General features: G+C 40.8%; 1 protein-coding gene and 1 long non-coding RNA gene across 4 annotated transcripts in view; one reads left to right on the top strand and one right to left on the bottom strand.

The window, feature by feature from the left end:
• Positions 1-16,891, top strand: part of St6gal2 (ST6 beta-galactoside alpha-2,6-sialyltransferase 2) — a 73,496-nt gene extending 56,605 nt beyond the window's left edge. For both annotated transcript variants that reach the window (XM_042265845.2, XM_006993918.4), the window contains exon 6: positions 12,210-16,891. In XM_042265845.2, coding sequence (XP_042121779.2) covers positions 12,210-12,481 — 272 coding nt within the window. In that variant the 3' untranslated portion in view covers positions 12,482-16,891. The remainder of the gene's footprint in view (positions 1-12,209) is intronic.
• On the bottom strand, positions 5,804-12,312 carry LOC143269896 (uncharacterized). Of its 2 annotated transcripts, XR_013046687.1 has the most exons (3): positions 12,184-12,312; positions 10,881-10,966; positions 5,804-5,997 (listed from the first exon to the last, which is right to left on the bottom strand). It is a non-coding gene; the product is annotated as an uncharacterized LOC143269896 (long non-coding RNA). The 2 variants fall into 2 exon arrangements; XR_013046686.1 differs by lacking the exon at positions 5,804-5,997 and having other exon boundaries at positions 10,290-10,966.
• Positions 16,892-17,108: the final 217 nt, after the last annotated feature.

Raw genomic sequence — 17,108 nt, forward strand, 5'->3', positions numbered from 1 at the left:
AAGCAGGGTCTTCCTCACCTTGCACTATATTCCTGTCTGGTGCTCTGCCCGGTGAAGCCGAGAGAATCACTTCCTTCACTAACTGCTATCCATCTATAAGGAGTAGTTTCATGGGTGCTTGCTCATGCAACAGACACGTTCTGTGTTACACATGCGGAGGAGTTTGCACAAATGAAGTAGAGAGACCTCATACATCTGGGCTCCACACCCACAGATTCAAATAGCCACTAACTGAAAATAGTTTTTAGTTACATTTTTTCTGAATATGTGCAGACCTTTTCTCTTGCCTTTGTTCCCCAAACACTATCAACTATTTATATAACATGTATGCTGTTTTAGGTATTGTAAGTCATCTAGGGGTACGTAAAGCACACAGGAAAATGTGCAAAGGTATATGGAATGCTGTAATGTCTTATAAGTGGCTTGAACACGCTTGGATTTGGGCATGTGCATGGGGCCCTGGGTCCAGTTCCCCAGATGTTGAAGGAATGACAATATTTGATGAGTGAATATGTTTTTGCTCACAGGCTCTCAAAGTTTAGCATGCCTCACATCTCCCATGAGTTTCCTATATTGGTAATCCATGTCTGCAGAGCAAAATTCAGCAACTGAAAAGAATGATTAGTGTGTATAACCTTCCAGACCAATGCAAGTCAGTCATCCGGGCACAGATGGGCTGGGTTATGCTGGCCCACAGTCTCTGCAGAGGTTGTAATTGCCCATTTCTAGCAGGCTATCAGACTAGCTATATTCTTTCTGTTACACAAGTCAGTACTCTTGCTGTGAGAGAGGGGTCAGAGGCATGACTGGCAGGCAGGAACATTGAGAGCCAGCTTGGAGGCTAGCTGCAGCAGCCTTTTAAACCAAAGATTTCTGAGTAAGGGGAGGAGGTTGGAATTTCCATTTCTTGTAGTCTCAGATCCCCACTCTCAGTCTCATAGAAAGAATCAAAGTTGCAGAGAACTGTAAAAGCCTAGTTTGTAGGTTCTGTACGGATAGATATATCAATAAGGTGATGGACTTGGATGCCGTGAAGGGACCCAGAATTCCAACCCACTCTCCTGCTTATCACTTAATTATGGCCGTGATTAAACACAAGTAGAATAATTGCTTTTTATTTATATTTACTCTAAATAATACAGGGTTCTTCAAAATATGATATGCATCTTCATTTTTTGAAATGGTGTAGCATTAAATCTTACATTCTGGCCCTACTGGCTATTAACTGCATTTGTATTCTTGTGCTCCTTTCTTGAACTCACAAATGGACAAAGCAAAGTCAAACATAAACAACTGTATATTTGACTGTTTGTGTTGGTCCATATTCCTTGTACATAATGTTTCCTTGTGTTTTGATCACACTCCTCCCGCTTGTACTCCCCAATTCATGTCCCCATTCTTGTCCATGGTTTGTCTCCTTCCTTCCCCTAGTCTTTCTTTGGCTTTCATACACACTGTTCTGTGTGCCTATAAAATATAAATGATCCACAAATGACAGGAAATGTGTATAACCAGGATCCTCCAGAAAAACAGAGATCTAATGGGATGTACGTCCATCACAAAAGGGAGTCTGTTAAGTTGGTCTACACAGCAGGGGGCAGGTAGTTCAATGACAGCAGAGTGTTAGAGGGAAGAGATGCCCAGAAGATCTGCACCTGTGCAGGCTGCCTGGTGCATCCAGAGCCATGTCAACACTGGGGCCGGATCCCAGTGAGGGATTTAAGCCATTTCCTCCATGCTTTAGAATGCACGTTCTCATAATCAGCTTCTCCAGTAGGATCAGTTTGGAACAAAAATGCTTCATTTACAACTGAGCACATTATAGAATTGTTGGAACCAATGGGGCCTCTTTAGTTACTTAAGAAAATACTCTACAGCCTCTCCACACCTCAGTGTTGGGCAATTATCTCTTTTTTCAGGGGGTTGCAGTTCATGTAAGTAGAGTTTATCAAAGCTAAGGAATTATTATTGTCCTTTTAAAATAATGATAACGGGGCTAGAGAGATGGGTCAGCAGTTAAGGGTACCTGTTACTCTCGCAGAGGACCTGGGTTCCATTCTCAGCACCCTCATGACAGACAGCACACAACTATCTGTAACTTCAGTTCCAGGAGATCTAATGACCTCTTCTGGCATCCACCGGCTCCTACATGCATGTAAACTCAGACAAACACATGTACATTGAAATAAAAAGAATAAATCTCTAAATAGTAATAACAAATGAACTAGAAGACATGTGCAAATAATTATAATGATTAATGTAAATACATATTCATATTAAATGAATTAAACTATACTTTCACTGTATTCATTAATATTAATAAGATACTTATTAAACTTTTTGTATTTATAATGTTGTTAGTCCTCTGAAATTCTGGATGAGTACTTTAAAATCATGTTTTCTGCATTTTAAACATCAAATCCATGTTACAAATTAACAACCTGCCTGTCAAAATATTTGAAGAATCATTATTTAAAATATGAATATTTATTGCATTTAAACATTGAAAATTAACTCAAATTACATATTAATAACTGAAAATCATCTTTCAAAACATTTCTAAATAATTTGGGATATATTTGACTTGGAGGCATGGTCATTACTTAAAAATAAGTGAAAAACCTGACTTCTGAAGGGGTGTGTGTGTGTGTGTGCGCGCGCGCGTTCGCACAGACACACACACGCATATTCTATAACACACATGTGGAAGTCAAAGGACAATTTGCATAAGTTGGTTTTGTCCTTCCAGCATATGGGTCCTGCGACACAAATTTATCAGGTTTGATGCCAGGTACCTTTATCCACTAAATAGTCTCACTGAACCCAAAATAAAATTTTTTCAAAAATCCATTTCATGAGTATGTAAGTCAAAAGACGCTTGGAGCTATTATTTGTTCTCAGATAGATGTAAGCCTAACATTTCCACCAAATCTTAAAGAAAATAGTGCTTCCTGGTTTCATTAGCTTTGCTTGGCAACAGGTTCGGGTGAAGGTCTTGACGTGTGGTCCAGGCTGACCTCAAACATGGAAATTCTCCTGTGTCAGCCTCCTGAGTGTTGAAATTGCAGGTGTAATTGGCAGCTTTATTTTTTTTAAGAATCTCCTGTAACTTTAGAGATTCTATAAAAGGAAATAAATAACATTATTAACTAAATGTTCAAGCATTTTGAAAACACCAACTAATTCTCCTCACCCTTCCTACCACCACCTTCTGATTTTATTTGATACCAGCTCATGTCTCTACCACATCCTGGTCTTAGTATGACAAGTGTGCCCCCAGTGGGCTCCCACAGCCCAAGCACACATTCAACACTTGCTGGGAGAATGAGTGGGTGGGACTAGGTCTCTCAACTCCTGGATCGCCCATCAGTATAACATGTATCTTCTGCAGGATGCTTACCTCCTTCTGGGTCACTTTGTGGTTAAGACCTTGAATTCTGCAGAGAGCAGAATAAAATCAGGGCCCCAATTTACTAGCTCTAACCCCCTATTTTCTATACATAAAACAAAATCTTTGTAATGAAGTTTTCATGTGGCTAAGCGCAATAGCCACTCAATAGTAGTGATGCTTAGCTCTGACTCTGCCGTGCCTCATCTACCATTGTGCTCCAGGTGAAGTAATACCACACTCCCAACTGGAAATAGATTGCTCCCTCATTAAGGGCCTAATCAAGGTGAAAGTACCCTTTCCTTTCCTGTGATGTTCAAAAGGCCATAGAGTTAGTTACATACCATAGTTGTTGCCTGTTTTATTTTTTATTGCTGAGAATTTTCAGTATCATGGAGCAATTACGTCAAAGAGCCATTGCTCTAACCATGTGCTAATACATATTACAAATGTATTCAATATGTGACATAAATTTTCCTTTCTTTGAACTGCTTCCTTAAGTCCCAAGCCTTATGGTTAGGTGACCATCCTGAGCAAACAAAACTCACTTTCATCAGTCACCTGGTTGCATTTCTAATCAGAGTCTACATCTGTCCACAGAGTACACTACCCTAGAAGATGCTCTGGAGATGTAGAGTGAGTCCTGACTCCCCAGAGAAGCAGCACAAGACTCTTACACCTGCTGAGCCACATAATACTATAAATTAAGCTGATACAGCAGGATCATTTAGATGATCCCAAAGGACCCATTTCTTTGGACAGCGTTTTAATCCATTGCCTTTTCTCTCTTTCATCCCTAGTTAGATACTAGCGATTGCATCTTGATGCTTGATGCAGTGAGGTCATTAATTCTGCTGCAGCTTAGCTGAGTAGAGAATTCTTTCCTTGGACTCCTACAGTTTCTCTTTTGCCCACATGAGGTTAACTACTTCATGGAGGGTGGATATACTCAGTGAGAGTCATTAAGCCTGGCTCACTACTGCTAGTGTGCAGAAAGTGTCCAAGCAATCCAGAAAAGCCAACCTCCCTGATCTTAGTGGGCAACTTATGATCAGGAGTCTAGCATACTAGACACTGAGCTGTTTTGTAATGTGCTACTGCCAATTTTTTTGTAAACCACCAACATTCCATCCATTTTTCAAAGGCAACCTCTACTGCTGATATTGAAAGTAATACTTCTAAAATTCACAGTAATAACCTACTGCTAATTTTTTTCATAATATAAACCACCAACACTCCATCCATTTATCAAAGGCAACCTTTACTGATGATATTGTAAGTAATACTTCTAGAATTCACAGAGGCATACACTATAATTTCAGGCTATTTAATACACACACAAGAATTACATGCTTGAAAATAAGTTATAACTTCCTTTTTTCCATTTTATATTGCACTTCAGGATCCAGTTTTCCAATATACTGTTCAAAATGAGAACATTAATGCAAAAATAACTAGCCAATTAAGTCTTCATTGGTGATGGTATAAAATGTACCATAACTTTTTGTATTTTTCTGTAAATAATCAAATGACATAAAATAAATGAACTAAAATTGGCTTTCAAATATTATTATTGCATGTGTTATATTCGTTGATATGGTAGATGCCTCTTAAACTAGTCTCTTATGATGTAAGTTCACATTTCCAGCAACTTTTAACCGCAGATATTTTCTGTAAATTCACTTTAAAAGTCACTTATTCTCTTGAAGAAATCAGAAGTATGCCTATTAAGTGTCCCATCCGATGATCAAGTGTATGGAAAGAGTCGGAAAGCAGCTGCAGGATTTCCATTAGCACTGGGGCATGTTTCAGTGCCCCAAGTCTTTTCATGCTCTCACCACCCATCTAGGCTGTGTCTTCCTTGTCTTGTTGGGCTTACTCTGAAATTCCTAATTGACTCCACATGACCAAGTGTTTATTAAAAGTGACTTAGATTTTTACTGTTACTTACCAAATTGCTGTTTCATATCAATAGCTCATTTTGCTATTCAGTGGAAAGATATTTATACCAAGAATTTGCCAATGTTAAATATTTTGCCAGGTGAAAGCAGCATAATTTTTGTTGAATCAAATTCTGCTCATATTAAGTGGTTACCTGAGACCCAGAGTGTACCATGCTTGCATGCATGCCCACAGGGCTGCCTGACTTCTACAGTATATCATGCATATATGCATGGGCCATGGCACTTTCTGACTCCAACAGTGTGTCACGTGTATGTATGCATGCCCACAAGGCTGCCTGATTCCTGTAGTGTTTCGTGCCCATGAGGCTGCCTGACTCCCATGGTGTATCATGATTGTGTGCACACCCGTGGGGCTGTATAAATAACACTATTCATTCAGAGCTTAATATAATATGAACAAAGGGTCAACTTTCTTTGGTTTAGCTTTCAAAGCAAATAATTATCCATCTGCTTATCATGCTGAGTCATATAACATGCCATTTTATTAAGACAAATTGAAATGGTTTTTAATTGGTTTGATAATTTCATTGCTGTATACAATATTCAAAAACATACAGTTTGGCAAATGGATACCTCTTGAGTCATAACTTCCCAGAACATACTGATATCTTTGTCTGTTCAAGTGAATCCCTTATAAGGAGTTTTCTGGAAGAAAAAAAAAAAAAAACTTGGCTGTATAAAAAGTCTTGAGTTGAATTTTGTTTAAGGATTTTAAGGAGCTGATTACATGCCCATTTGATTAGCTTAGGAAATACATCAAAAACCCGTAGGTACTTGTCTGTCTTTCAGAAGTCCAGCTCCAAGTTGAAAGGAGCAAGACTTCCGTTAATTAGAAAAGCAGTTAAAATTTGGTAGTCAGTAAACAAGATTATTTAACAGAAACATGCTTTAAGTAATTTTTCAAAGTTAGTAGCTACAGAATTATGTAGTACTAGCTAAACTAGGGAAACTTGGTTTTGGGTTTTGTTTTTTTCTTTTCAATTGTTTTTAATTTATGTAATTCTCAGCAGAAATTAAAAATAAGATCAGTTAACATTTTTAGCATAACCAGATATAAATTTCCTATGTCAGTCTACTGTAGGGAAATGTTTACAAAATGATATTTGAATTTAGTGTCTATGTTATCTGTACACAAAAACTGTCCAAGAAGGTGTGGCTGCTCATTCTCAGGCCTGTTTGTGACGTTTTCCCTTGGCTACTACTTAGGAACTTGGTCTTAGAATAGGTTTCTACCCCTCTACACCTAGAATGCTGCTCATTGAGCCTGTGAGCTTGTGTGGGTCATGTGTAACTCCTGCTTTCTTCTTGAGAGTTTGAGATTTTGGAACATGCCAAGCAGAGACCTGCTGTAACCCACTCCCAAGCAACCCCAAAATGCCAAGCATCTGACACACTTCCCTGGTTAGCATTCCAGATGTAATGCTGCCTTCATCAGCTCAGCTTACTGTAGCAGAAATAATGCAGTCTCTGTAGCCTGAGCAGCAGCAAATGGGACCCACATAGTTCAAAGACAGAAGCTCAAGATGCAGGTTCTGGATAGTTCATGTCCTGAAGAGGGCTGTCTCCCTTCTTGCTTTCTTGCTGTGTACATACACGATATAGGGATAGATCCATAAGTCACCACTCATTGCCCTCAATGAGCACGCAACCTTTGCAACATGCTCACCTAATCATTCCATCACTGTCAACCTCAGAGTGAGGATCTCAAGGGATGAATTTCAGGGGGATGCCTTCAGTCCTCAGCAGGTGTCACACTCACTGCTGGAGGAGTGAAGAGCATCCTGTGTGACTTCCTGGAAGAAGGTGACAGAAGCTTGTGTCTGGCTTTCCCTGAGCTTCTCTTTTGCTGATTTTTACATGCGTCCTATGCTGTGATGTAGTGGAGATGTGTGCTAGATCCTGTCAGTTCCCTCGTGAGTCATCAACTGTAGAGGTGTGTGAGACTCCAACACTGTAGCTTATAAGTCAGTCGGAGGACAAGGGAGCCCAGTGCTGTAGCTCTGACATTAGTTGTAGAAGCTCAGGTCGTCACAGCCCTGCCCAAGAGGTTCTCCAGTGGAAGTCAAATATTTTTCTCAGCATATATTGAGACACTTTCCCAAGTCATCCTAAAAATGGGCTTAGCCCCATCTTTGCATGTAAGTATGAGTTCTTTCGTTTATTCAAAGGCATTTCTCTAAAGCCCTAGTGATTTTCATAGTACCTACCCTTATAAAATTGGGTACTCATTGAAGTGGTCTCCAACAGCACTCAAATGATTCTGCCCTTAAGTCCTGCTCTACCTCTTTGCAGTCCCTATTCCTACATGCCCTGTCCTCACACACATGCTCTGAACCATGGAGAGCTGTCACAATCTCCCATCACTGATGTCTCATTAGTTCCTTCTGCAAACTCTAAAGAAGTATATTATTCAGGTTTTGGTTTATTGCTGTGTACTAGTAACTTAGGTAGGTGGTATATAAATTTAAATGTTACGATGATTTTCAGTATTTATCTTGTGGCAGAGTCTATAATCTAAATTTATATATTAACAATAGCCTTAAGAAAGTAAAAAGACGGCCGGGCGGTGGTGGCGCACACCTTTAATCCCAGCACTCGGGAGGCAGAGCCAGGCGGATCTCTGTGAGTTCGAGGCCAGCCTGGGCTACCAAGTGAGTTCAAGGAAAGGCGCAAAGCTACACAGAGAAACCCTGTCTCGAAAAACCAAAAAAAAAAAAAAAAAAGAAAGAAAGAAAAAGAAAGTAAAAAGACAAAGTATGTATATGCCAAATAATTATTTGTGATGATTTCTAAATGATTAAATTATTAAAGAATAATCTTTCTTTAGGACATTAAGTCTCCCAGCCCATCTTTCCCATGTACCTGGTAAACTAATATTTACTTCTTTCTTTCTTTCTCTTTGAAGGTACTTCCACACCAGTTATGATATCCATACTTCAGCTGGCTGCCACATAAACACTGTGGGCAGATTGATTATTACTTGAACTTTAGGGTGCTCTGGCCAGGTTCATAGTTCCAGGAAGCCACAAGTTCACATGAGAATGCAGAATGAAATGGGAAAGCACTGTCATTAAGTCTCTGTCTATAGGCAGAATTCAGAAGGCTTTGTGCAGGTAACTCAGGACAGATCCCTGCGCTGGCATAGCCCCCATCAACCTTTAGTTTGGGCACTTTTGGAAAAACTGACCAGTTTTTCTATTTCTGGGAGTCTTGAAGTTGTTTGAAGATACAAAGAATTTATATAAGAAAATACATATACAGCCTACTATATTAAAAGCATAACTTTTTGCCTATGCTTAGAACAAAATATATACTCCACGTTTAACAGAGATAGGAATTTAAATGTAGCAGCCAACTAGCAACAGGAGTGAAGTTTTCTCCAGAATACTCTAACAAAAGTCTGTTTGATCTCTTCTCCCTGACTAAAACAACAACAGGGACATCTACAAAAAGTGCCTATAGTCATTCCTACTTGGGTGGGGCATCTGTTCAGATCTGGTCTAGCTGCCAGCAACAGGTTTTTGCTTTTCTACTGGGAGAGCTCAGAGACCCTTCATGGCCATTCTTCAAAGAGCTGTGTCTTAGACCAGCTTGAGCCTTAAAGCATGACCAGCAGATCACTGTGCCAGGAGCATCCATCATTTACTCCATCTTGAATAGTGTGCAGGTCTGACATAGGCTCAGTATCATTTCTTTAATAATCCATCCTTATCGTGTTATACTGATGCTCTGGTCTGTGACCAGCCAGAATGTTTTTTTTGTTTGTTTGTTTGTTTGTTTGTTTGTTTTTTGTTTTTTTTTAAATTGGGCATTTCCTACAGTTAGCCTAGGAATGCCTGTTAAAGATTCAGAGTTTGCCCCACACACAAACCAATGGAAGCCCAGGTTCTGGGCACGGAGATGACTTCCAGCAACTGCCTGATCAGTTGCCTGAATAGTTCTTTTTCATTGTCAGGTCTGGGAGCTGCTACTTTACTGGGAAGCCCAGGGCCAGCTGTGTGATCAGCATGCTCTTCTTAGCATGGCATTGGCTTTGGAAAGCTATTCAGTTTAAGAACAAGAGATATAGGGCTAAAGAGATGGTTCAGTGGTTAAGGACGTGTACTGTTTTTTCCAGAGGACCTAGCTTTGATTCCCAGCACTCACATCAGGAGGCTCACAACCACTTGTAACTCCACCTCCAGGTAATCCAGTACCTCTAGCCTCTTCAAGCACTTGGACTCAAGTGCACAAACCTACATACATGTGCACACATGCACATAATTTTAAAATAAGAAAAGAACCAAAGATATAAACGGCACAGTTTGGATCCAGAGAACAGATACCTGTCCTCATGGGTGCAGCTGCATTACTGATGCATAGAAACAGTATTTTTTTAATGACCTATATTATGGTAACTAGCTGATGGGTCCTAAGGTGCCTTTGTATGAATGAAATTTTTGAAGCTACAAGAATGTCCCTCAGTATCTGTGGGGAGTTTACAGGATACTATGGACACCAAAACTCAAGTCCTAGGTACAAAATGATATATTATTAGCATGAAATCTGTATTTCTCCCTATATATTTTAATCATCTCTAGATTTTTATAATTTCTAATATAAGGGAAATAGTATATAAATGGCCTTTACCCTTTATCCTGTAGGCAATAATAACAAGAAAATGGGTCTGTATATGTTAAACACAGACTTGTTTTTTTTTTTCTGAATATGTCCTGTTGAATCCGTAAGTATGGAACCCTAGCATATAAAGTCCCAGTTGGCTGTTAATCACTGAGGAAAAGACACATCTGCACAGCATGTGTGACCTTGGGTAACTGAAAGTGAGTGATGCAGAGGTAAAATCACAGCTAGACCAGAGAACTCATACCATTCCAGCTCCATAGACTTTGGAGCTGGGAATTCAACTGCTGAGATCAGACAAATCAGAGAGGTACCCATTTGACAAAGAACAAATAATTTAATCCTCTGTGTGTGGATGACTTTCTCACCCATCATACCAATGCCTGTAATGGTTCCTACTGTAACACTGTATCTCAACACCTGGCAGAAACAATGGAGGAAGGACTTATTCTGCCTCGCAGATTCAGCAGGGTTTCTGTACATCATGGTGGGAAAGGCATCATGGAGTAGGTCAGTTCGTGGTGACAGATGGGCATGTTGCTTGCTGTTCATGTGGCCACAGACTATGAAGCCGTGAAGGTACCCAACCAGGGACTGATTATAATAAAGACCTGCCCCCTACTGACTTCCATCTGCTAGGGAATCCCCATGTCCTACAGATTCCACCAACCCCAAAATAACACCACAGTCATTGGAACAGGCATTCAAGGCATGAGCCTGGAGGAGACACATCAGATTCAAAGAAGATAATCCCTTATTGGTGATTTTGCCCAAGGAGAGTAATGTTCACAGAACCATTACTGCCACACAGATGGAGAGAATAGTGTGGTGTGGGTTGCATGTTCTGGTGGATAGGTGCCCAAAGGTCATGTAGCAGGTGCCAACTCTTCAATCTCCATTGGCCTTACCAACATCACTTAGTTGAGGATGGTCCAGAGCAGGGATGGCATCCGGCTAGTCATGTGCTGTGGTGGAAGAAAGAACTCTAATAGACCTGGGAAGGAAAGAAGAGGAACTGACGAGTCACACAAAGCTTTGACCTCCCCTGGAGTCTCTGGTATCACAGAACCCTGCCATGGTCTAGGGTTCTCAGTACAGAGTGACAGAGTACTCACTGGAGCAGCACCCCTTTGCTCCCCTCTAGCCCTTGCCTACCAGGAAACCATTTCAGCTTCAGCTTTTCCAGATCCCCCTTGGCAAAAGGAGATTCCTTCACTCCACTCCCCAACAGAGCTCATACAGAATTTATTTGATTTGGGATCAGTTATGTTTTCTGGTGCTGGGGACAAATTCAGGCTTTTCCCATGCTAGGGAAACACTCCACACTTCTAGCCTTGGTTTTAGATTTTTGTGGACCAAGCATGGCTAATTTCTTGGAAAATATGGCAGTCCTCTGCAGAACAAGCTAAATGTAACAGAAATAACATGACAAGAAAAGAAAGAAAAGAAAAACCACCCTATGCAAAGAGCAACATCATTTAATGATGAGGTTTTGTAGTTGTCTACTGGAAACACTTAAAATTGAAAACAGCTTCAACAATGACAGCCTTCATGAGAATCATAACTTATTGTCATTGTCACAAGACCTGTATTCTAACTCACCGTACTCCTGAGAGTACAAGTTTCTCCCTAAATCCTGGGCTCAAGCAATCCTCCTGACCCAAAGTAGCCCAGGCTACATGGTGTACTCCATCACATGTGACTAGGAAACATAATTTTGTTAGCAGAAATCTTAAAATCTACACCCTGACTCTCCATTGTATAGAGCTGTTCCACTGTAGGATTCCACTTTAGAACTGTCTGAAGAATGGTTTATATTTCATTGATAATAAACTTTCATAATCACATTTTATAGCATTTGTTTCTTCAGAAGATAGCAGTCCTTTGGGGATACACTTGTTGACTGTAGCACAAAAGAGTGACCTAGATGTTATAAATCACACACTGGAGCAAGACCACCTTCCGTTGAGTTTTATCTTGGTTTGTCAGTTGTATGTCTGCAGTAATAGCTGAAGGAGTGAAAGATTATGTGCAGTATTGTATCTTTATGTACTCATTCCACCATTAACCACCCTTCATAACGGAGGCTGTAACACTGCAAATGTAAAGTATGTGTCTCTCGCCACAGTCGTCCCTGTAAGTGGCCACAACTCCATGTACCCTCCCCAGGAAAAATAAAAAGTCCTTCCTTTCTTGCAACTGTTCACTCACTGTATTTTCATTTCCTTCTTTGTTAGGAATCCTCATCATGATGTCCATGTGCAGAGAGGTACACGTGTATGAGTACATCCCATCTGTCCGGCAGACAGAGCTTTGCCACTACCATGAGCTGTACTACGATGCAGCATGTACCCTGGGGGCATACCATCCGCTGCTTTATGAAAAGCTCCTGGTGCAACGCCTGAACATGGGCACCCAAGCAGATTTGCATCACAAGGGCAAGGTGGTACTACCAGGCTTCCAGGCCCTGCGTTGCCCGGTAACCAGCCCCAACAATACATACTCTTAAAATGGAACTCTTGGGAATTGATGTGCAATAAGGTACTACTGTTGTCCTCAAAGTCACAAAAGAATACTTGAAGATAGATTTAGGCAATGTGTTGTCTTTAACTGTAACTTAGTGGCCATGAGAATTCTTTCTAGTCTAAGCCATTGGGTAACTATTATTGCTATGAATATAGAAATGGAACTTTAAAACTACCCAAGAAAGAAGCAAAAGCAGGATATATAGAAAGAAAACAGTTGTGTACCCATGGGCATGATACCTCTAAACATGTTAACCTCTACAGCAGGGACACTCTTTATCACAGTTGGTTCCAGCCAGAAGTTAGGATGATACTACTGATAACACTGTTTCCATCTAGGAATATTCAAATTGAGGTCTGTAGCTAGCATGTCACTTGTACATACATTCCTCGTTAAGCAGCCAGCCTGGATTCTGTGATAAATGTCTGAATTCTTACTCAGATGTGATATCTTCCGTATATCTTGTCAGGCACAGGATTTTCAACCACAGCTTTGAAGCTCTGCTTCCCAGTGCTCTCTGGGTGTTATGACAGAGAACCAGGCCATGCTTAGAAAAATACAATTCATCCATCCCAAGAAGCCTAGCCAAACGCTGCTGTCAGCAGAGAACAGCTCCTTTGTCTCCCTGCAGCATCCAGTACCTGGCCAGCAACATTTGGCACACACACAGGCCTGCAAGGTCATGACTGGTCAGGTGTCCCTGCCCTGGCTATTCCACTTTATGCTCCTGGCCTGCAAAGGCACCCCATAGCTCTTACATAGCCAGTAACACGCAGGGCAATTGCTGCGTCTCTGCAGGTCAGCCAGGGGACACCCTTGTTCCTTCCAAACAATAAAGAGTGAATTTGGAGTGCCCACTCGGAGCTACAGGGGATGCACGCCTGTCAGTGCTGTATGCAATTCCTGCAGGCTTTTCTCAGCTATTATAAACTTGACCCTCCTGTCCTCTGAATGTTCCGCAGTTCTACTGACAAATGGCTAGGAATCCGACTTTGTTTTCATGGGCATGTTTTATGTTAACGGTGTGGTAGAGCCACAGAATGGGTTTTAACAAGGTGAATATATGTATGGCAGATACACAGGCAGGAGAAACGGTTCTTCCCAGCGTGTAGCTGTACTCGGATTTTTAACCTAAGCGTTGGTCACCAACACATCCTTTTGTGTGGGTTTTTTGTTTGTTTTTCAGTGGAGATAGTGAAGAGACGCATTTTAGAATTCTGTAATTAAACAGGCTGTTGTTTCAATATCAAATCAAAACGACTCTCAGTGGTGTAGTTAAGACTTCTTGGCAGTGACAATGGCAGCTTAATTAAATGCAAACCCCCTTGCAAAATGTGTGGCTCCCAGAGTTTTGTAGGGGAAAAAAATTGTTTCACGATTACTTTTTCCGGAATGCTCTAAGGATTGCTTCCTAAGGAAGCATAGTTCTCTAAGACTGCTAGCTTGTGTTTGGTTATTCTCCCCAGCAGAGCTGAAGCAGGGATACAGACATCCCCCATGGCTGGCTGCAGCAGTTAAGTGAAAAGAGTCAGGGTTTCAGTCATGACAGCATCTGCTGAGAGCCCATTCTGAGGTCCACAGCTGAGCATCACCTTCAGCTCATCCTGGTCCAGCTGTGCAGTCCCACAAAAGCTTGGTCTTATCCCCATGTTGAAATGTCTAATCATGTCTGTAATTCTGGAGGAGGAAGTGCTGGTGTGCATGGGATACGTATTTCCTCCTGGAGTCCTTGGATATTTCTAGATCTTCCAGGCTTTGCCATTTTAAATGCTCACAGCCATTAAGTTTCCTTTTATAGTCTTGAAGGGGATTCACTTACAGGCATACTTATTATCCCGGACAATCCCCTTTGGTGGCATGAGAATTTGGTTAGAGAATAACTTATTGAGGTCAGTGTAAATATTCAAGTTCAAAAGCCCCACAAAACACTTCAAAGGTTGTTAAATAGCATTCTGTTGTCACACATGTACTTTTAAAAGGCGGCTCTCAGTTTTACAGGGGTTACAAGGAGACTGCAGAGCATAAAGGAAATTTAATTAAATTTTTTGAATTTATTATGGCCCTAAAGACTCTTGGGAATCAGAGTCTGTTAAACATTCAGAAAATGTGGTGCCCATATTAATATACTGTTGGCTGGGCACTCTTGTATTTAAAAGTTTAAATAGCTTAGCCTCTTGCAAATGTCACACAGTGATGGCTAATGTGATGGCCGCTTCTTGTATTAACTAAATGGGTCCTAAGTGGCAGTATTTTGCCAGACATTGATTAAATACTTTCACACCACATTTACTAACCTGAAGTGAAGGTAGAGCAGCTGTAGAAAAGCAACACTAACTGGCCTGCCACCTCATTTCTCTCTGGCTCTGGCTCTTCCAGGACTGTCTGACCTCTTCTGTGAAGGGACTCTGGTTAGATCCTCATGGTGTCACCAGGAGCCACCAGGTGCTGCTTCCTCTACCCTCAGGTGTGACAGATGTCACATTCCTTTGAATTGCAAGAAAATATCAGCACTCTGTTTCTTGTTGTTGTTGTTCCTGTTGCAAAGACACCAGTGTTGACCAAGAATAACAATTGAGTCACTTCCAGATTCTCCCTAACTTGTGTCCCTAGCTGCTCACAGGAGGCAAGGGATAATGTATATGAGGATGCTCAACCATAGACAATTCCTCAGAGTATCAGGGCTGGGCCCATGTGACTGACCATGCCCACCACGTCTCACAGAGCTAATTCTCTGGCAGACTCTGGAAGGACAAGTAGTCATCAACTGAAAAGTTGCATGCAGGCATCCAAGATGTGTTTTAATAGGCAAGTTAGGGGCTTGCGTACATCCGCATTGCTGTGTTTTTTCATCCCTGATCTCTGAGCTCAAGTCGCTTTGCTTCAGAAATGGCCCTTTGCTTGTGTCTTGACCTCTTTGTCCCTCAGCCAGTCAACCTGGACTCTCTGGTAGTCCTCTGTCATTGGAACCGTAACATCTGAGCAAAAGCTGTGCTACAGTAGTCATTAGTGTTTTCAGAATTGGATGTCAAAAGGCCTGGCTTACTCTGTCATGTTTATGAGCTAGTACATCTGCTGGGGCAGAGTTCAGCCCGTTGCCAGCTGACCATACTCATACTTTCTGGATTAATTGGGCCCTGTTTGTGAAATCGTCTCCCATAAGTTTTGCTATGATAAAAGACTCTGGTGTGAACTGGTGACTTACGTTGCCCGAGATTTTCTTAGGACACGTGGTGCACTAGTCTCCAGACCTGTATCATCACACTGTCCATTTCAGTTCCTGGCTTTCTGATAGTTGGAATGCTACTTCATGGCTATGTGACTGATCAAGGCAGCTCTGTTTAGACATGAATTGCTTAGGTAAAATATGCCCGCATTTCAGCACACTCTTTAAAGCTGGATATTTCCAGTGTGAGATTATTTTGCATTTCTGTCACTTGGGCTTTGTTTAGACACTTGGTGAGTAAGCAGCATTTCTCTAGCAGCTCATGAAAGTAAAATGCAAGTTCTGATTCTTGTTTTGTTAAGTGAATGAAGCCTTCAATAACAAAGGAAACTCAGTATATTCTCTACAAGACTAGGGTAGTGACATTTGAAGAATTAAGGCTGCTGATAGATTTCTTATTCTTAGCATAGAAGTGTGCATGTAGATAGTTATATCACTGTATATATACTTATCTACACACATGGTTGGTTTTGTATTATCTTTTTCATTCATCTTTATGATAAAAGCTTTACAATAAATTTTAATTATTAAAACACTAATTTTTTAAGAGAAGGAAGCAAATATTTTATGTTCTGCTAAAAATAAACCAGTCTTCTGCCCTGAACACACACACACACACACACACACACACACACACACACACACACACACATTCTACATGCCATGGCCACATTAACAAACCGTGACCAAAACATTGAAAGGTACAATTCATAGAACTATTACCCTAGTGTTGTATTTAGTCAGACGCCTGATATATAGCTCTGAATTTTGAAGAGTGTGTTGACTGCCCATGGCTTTTACAAGATTAAGGGAAGAACACTTGTTGATTCTCTGGAAAATAGATTTCAACAAAGCAAATGCAACAGTAGTGTTAAAACCTAAGTTTACAACACCCACCCTGTTTTGCTCTAGATAAATACTTATGGGATCTTTCTGCTGGAAACCAGTGAACTTTTTTAAAGGCTTGGGGAATTTTTTTGTATGATAATTTTTAAAACAAAACGTGTTCTCTTCAAACTAATTAATGGCTTGAGGTTTTTCCAAGAAGCGCATTTTAAAAGTGTTTGTACACATTTTAACACTTGGATATTTTCTATTTTGGTTTTGTATATTTTTATGTGTACACAGTGTATAGACTTGTAAATAAAACATGTTTTCATTTATCTAGAAGTGTCTCTGTTTTATCTGGAAACATTGCACCTACAAATGAGGGAGCAGCCATGCAGCCCTTTGGGGACAGATAGACTGAGTCACACTAGGCCTGGAAGGGGAGGAGCATCCCCAGTGACCAAAGGCCTCCAGAGTGCACACAGGAATACAGCTTGGCCAGAAACCAGAAGCAGGTCACATTTGGATCACATTTTCTTCCTGATAAATTATCACATTT

The sequence above is a fragment of the Peromyscus maniculatus genome, chromosome 21 (assembly GCF_049852395.1).
Source record: "Peromyscus maniculatus bairdii isolate BWxNUB_F1_BW_parent chromosome 21, HU_Pman_BW_mat_3.1, whole genome shotgun sequence".
Classification (NCBI taxonomy): Eukaryota; Metazoa; Chordata; class Mammalia; order Rodentia; family Cricetidae; genus Peromyscus; species Peromyscus maniculatus.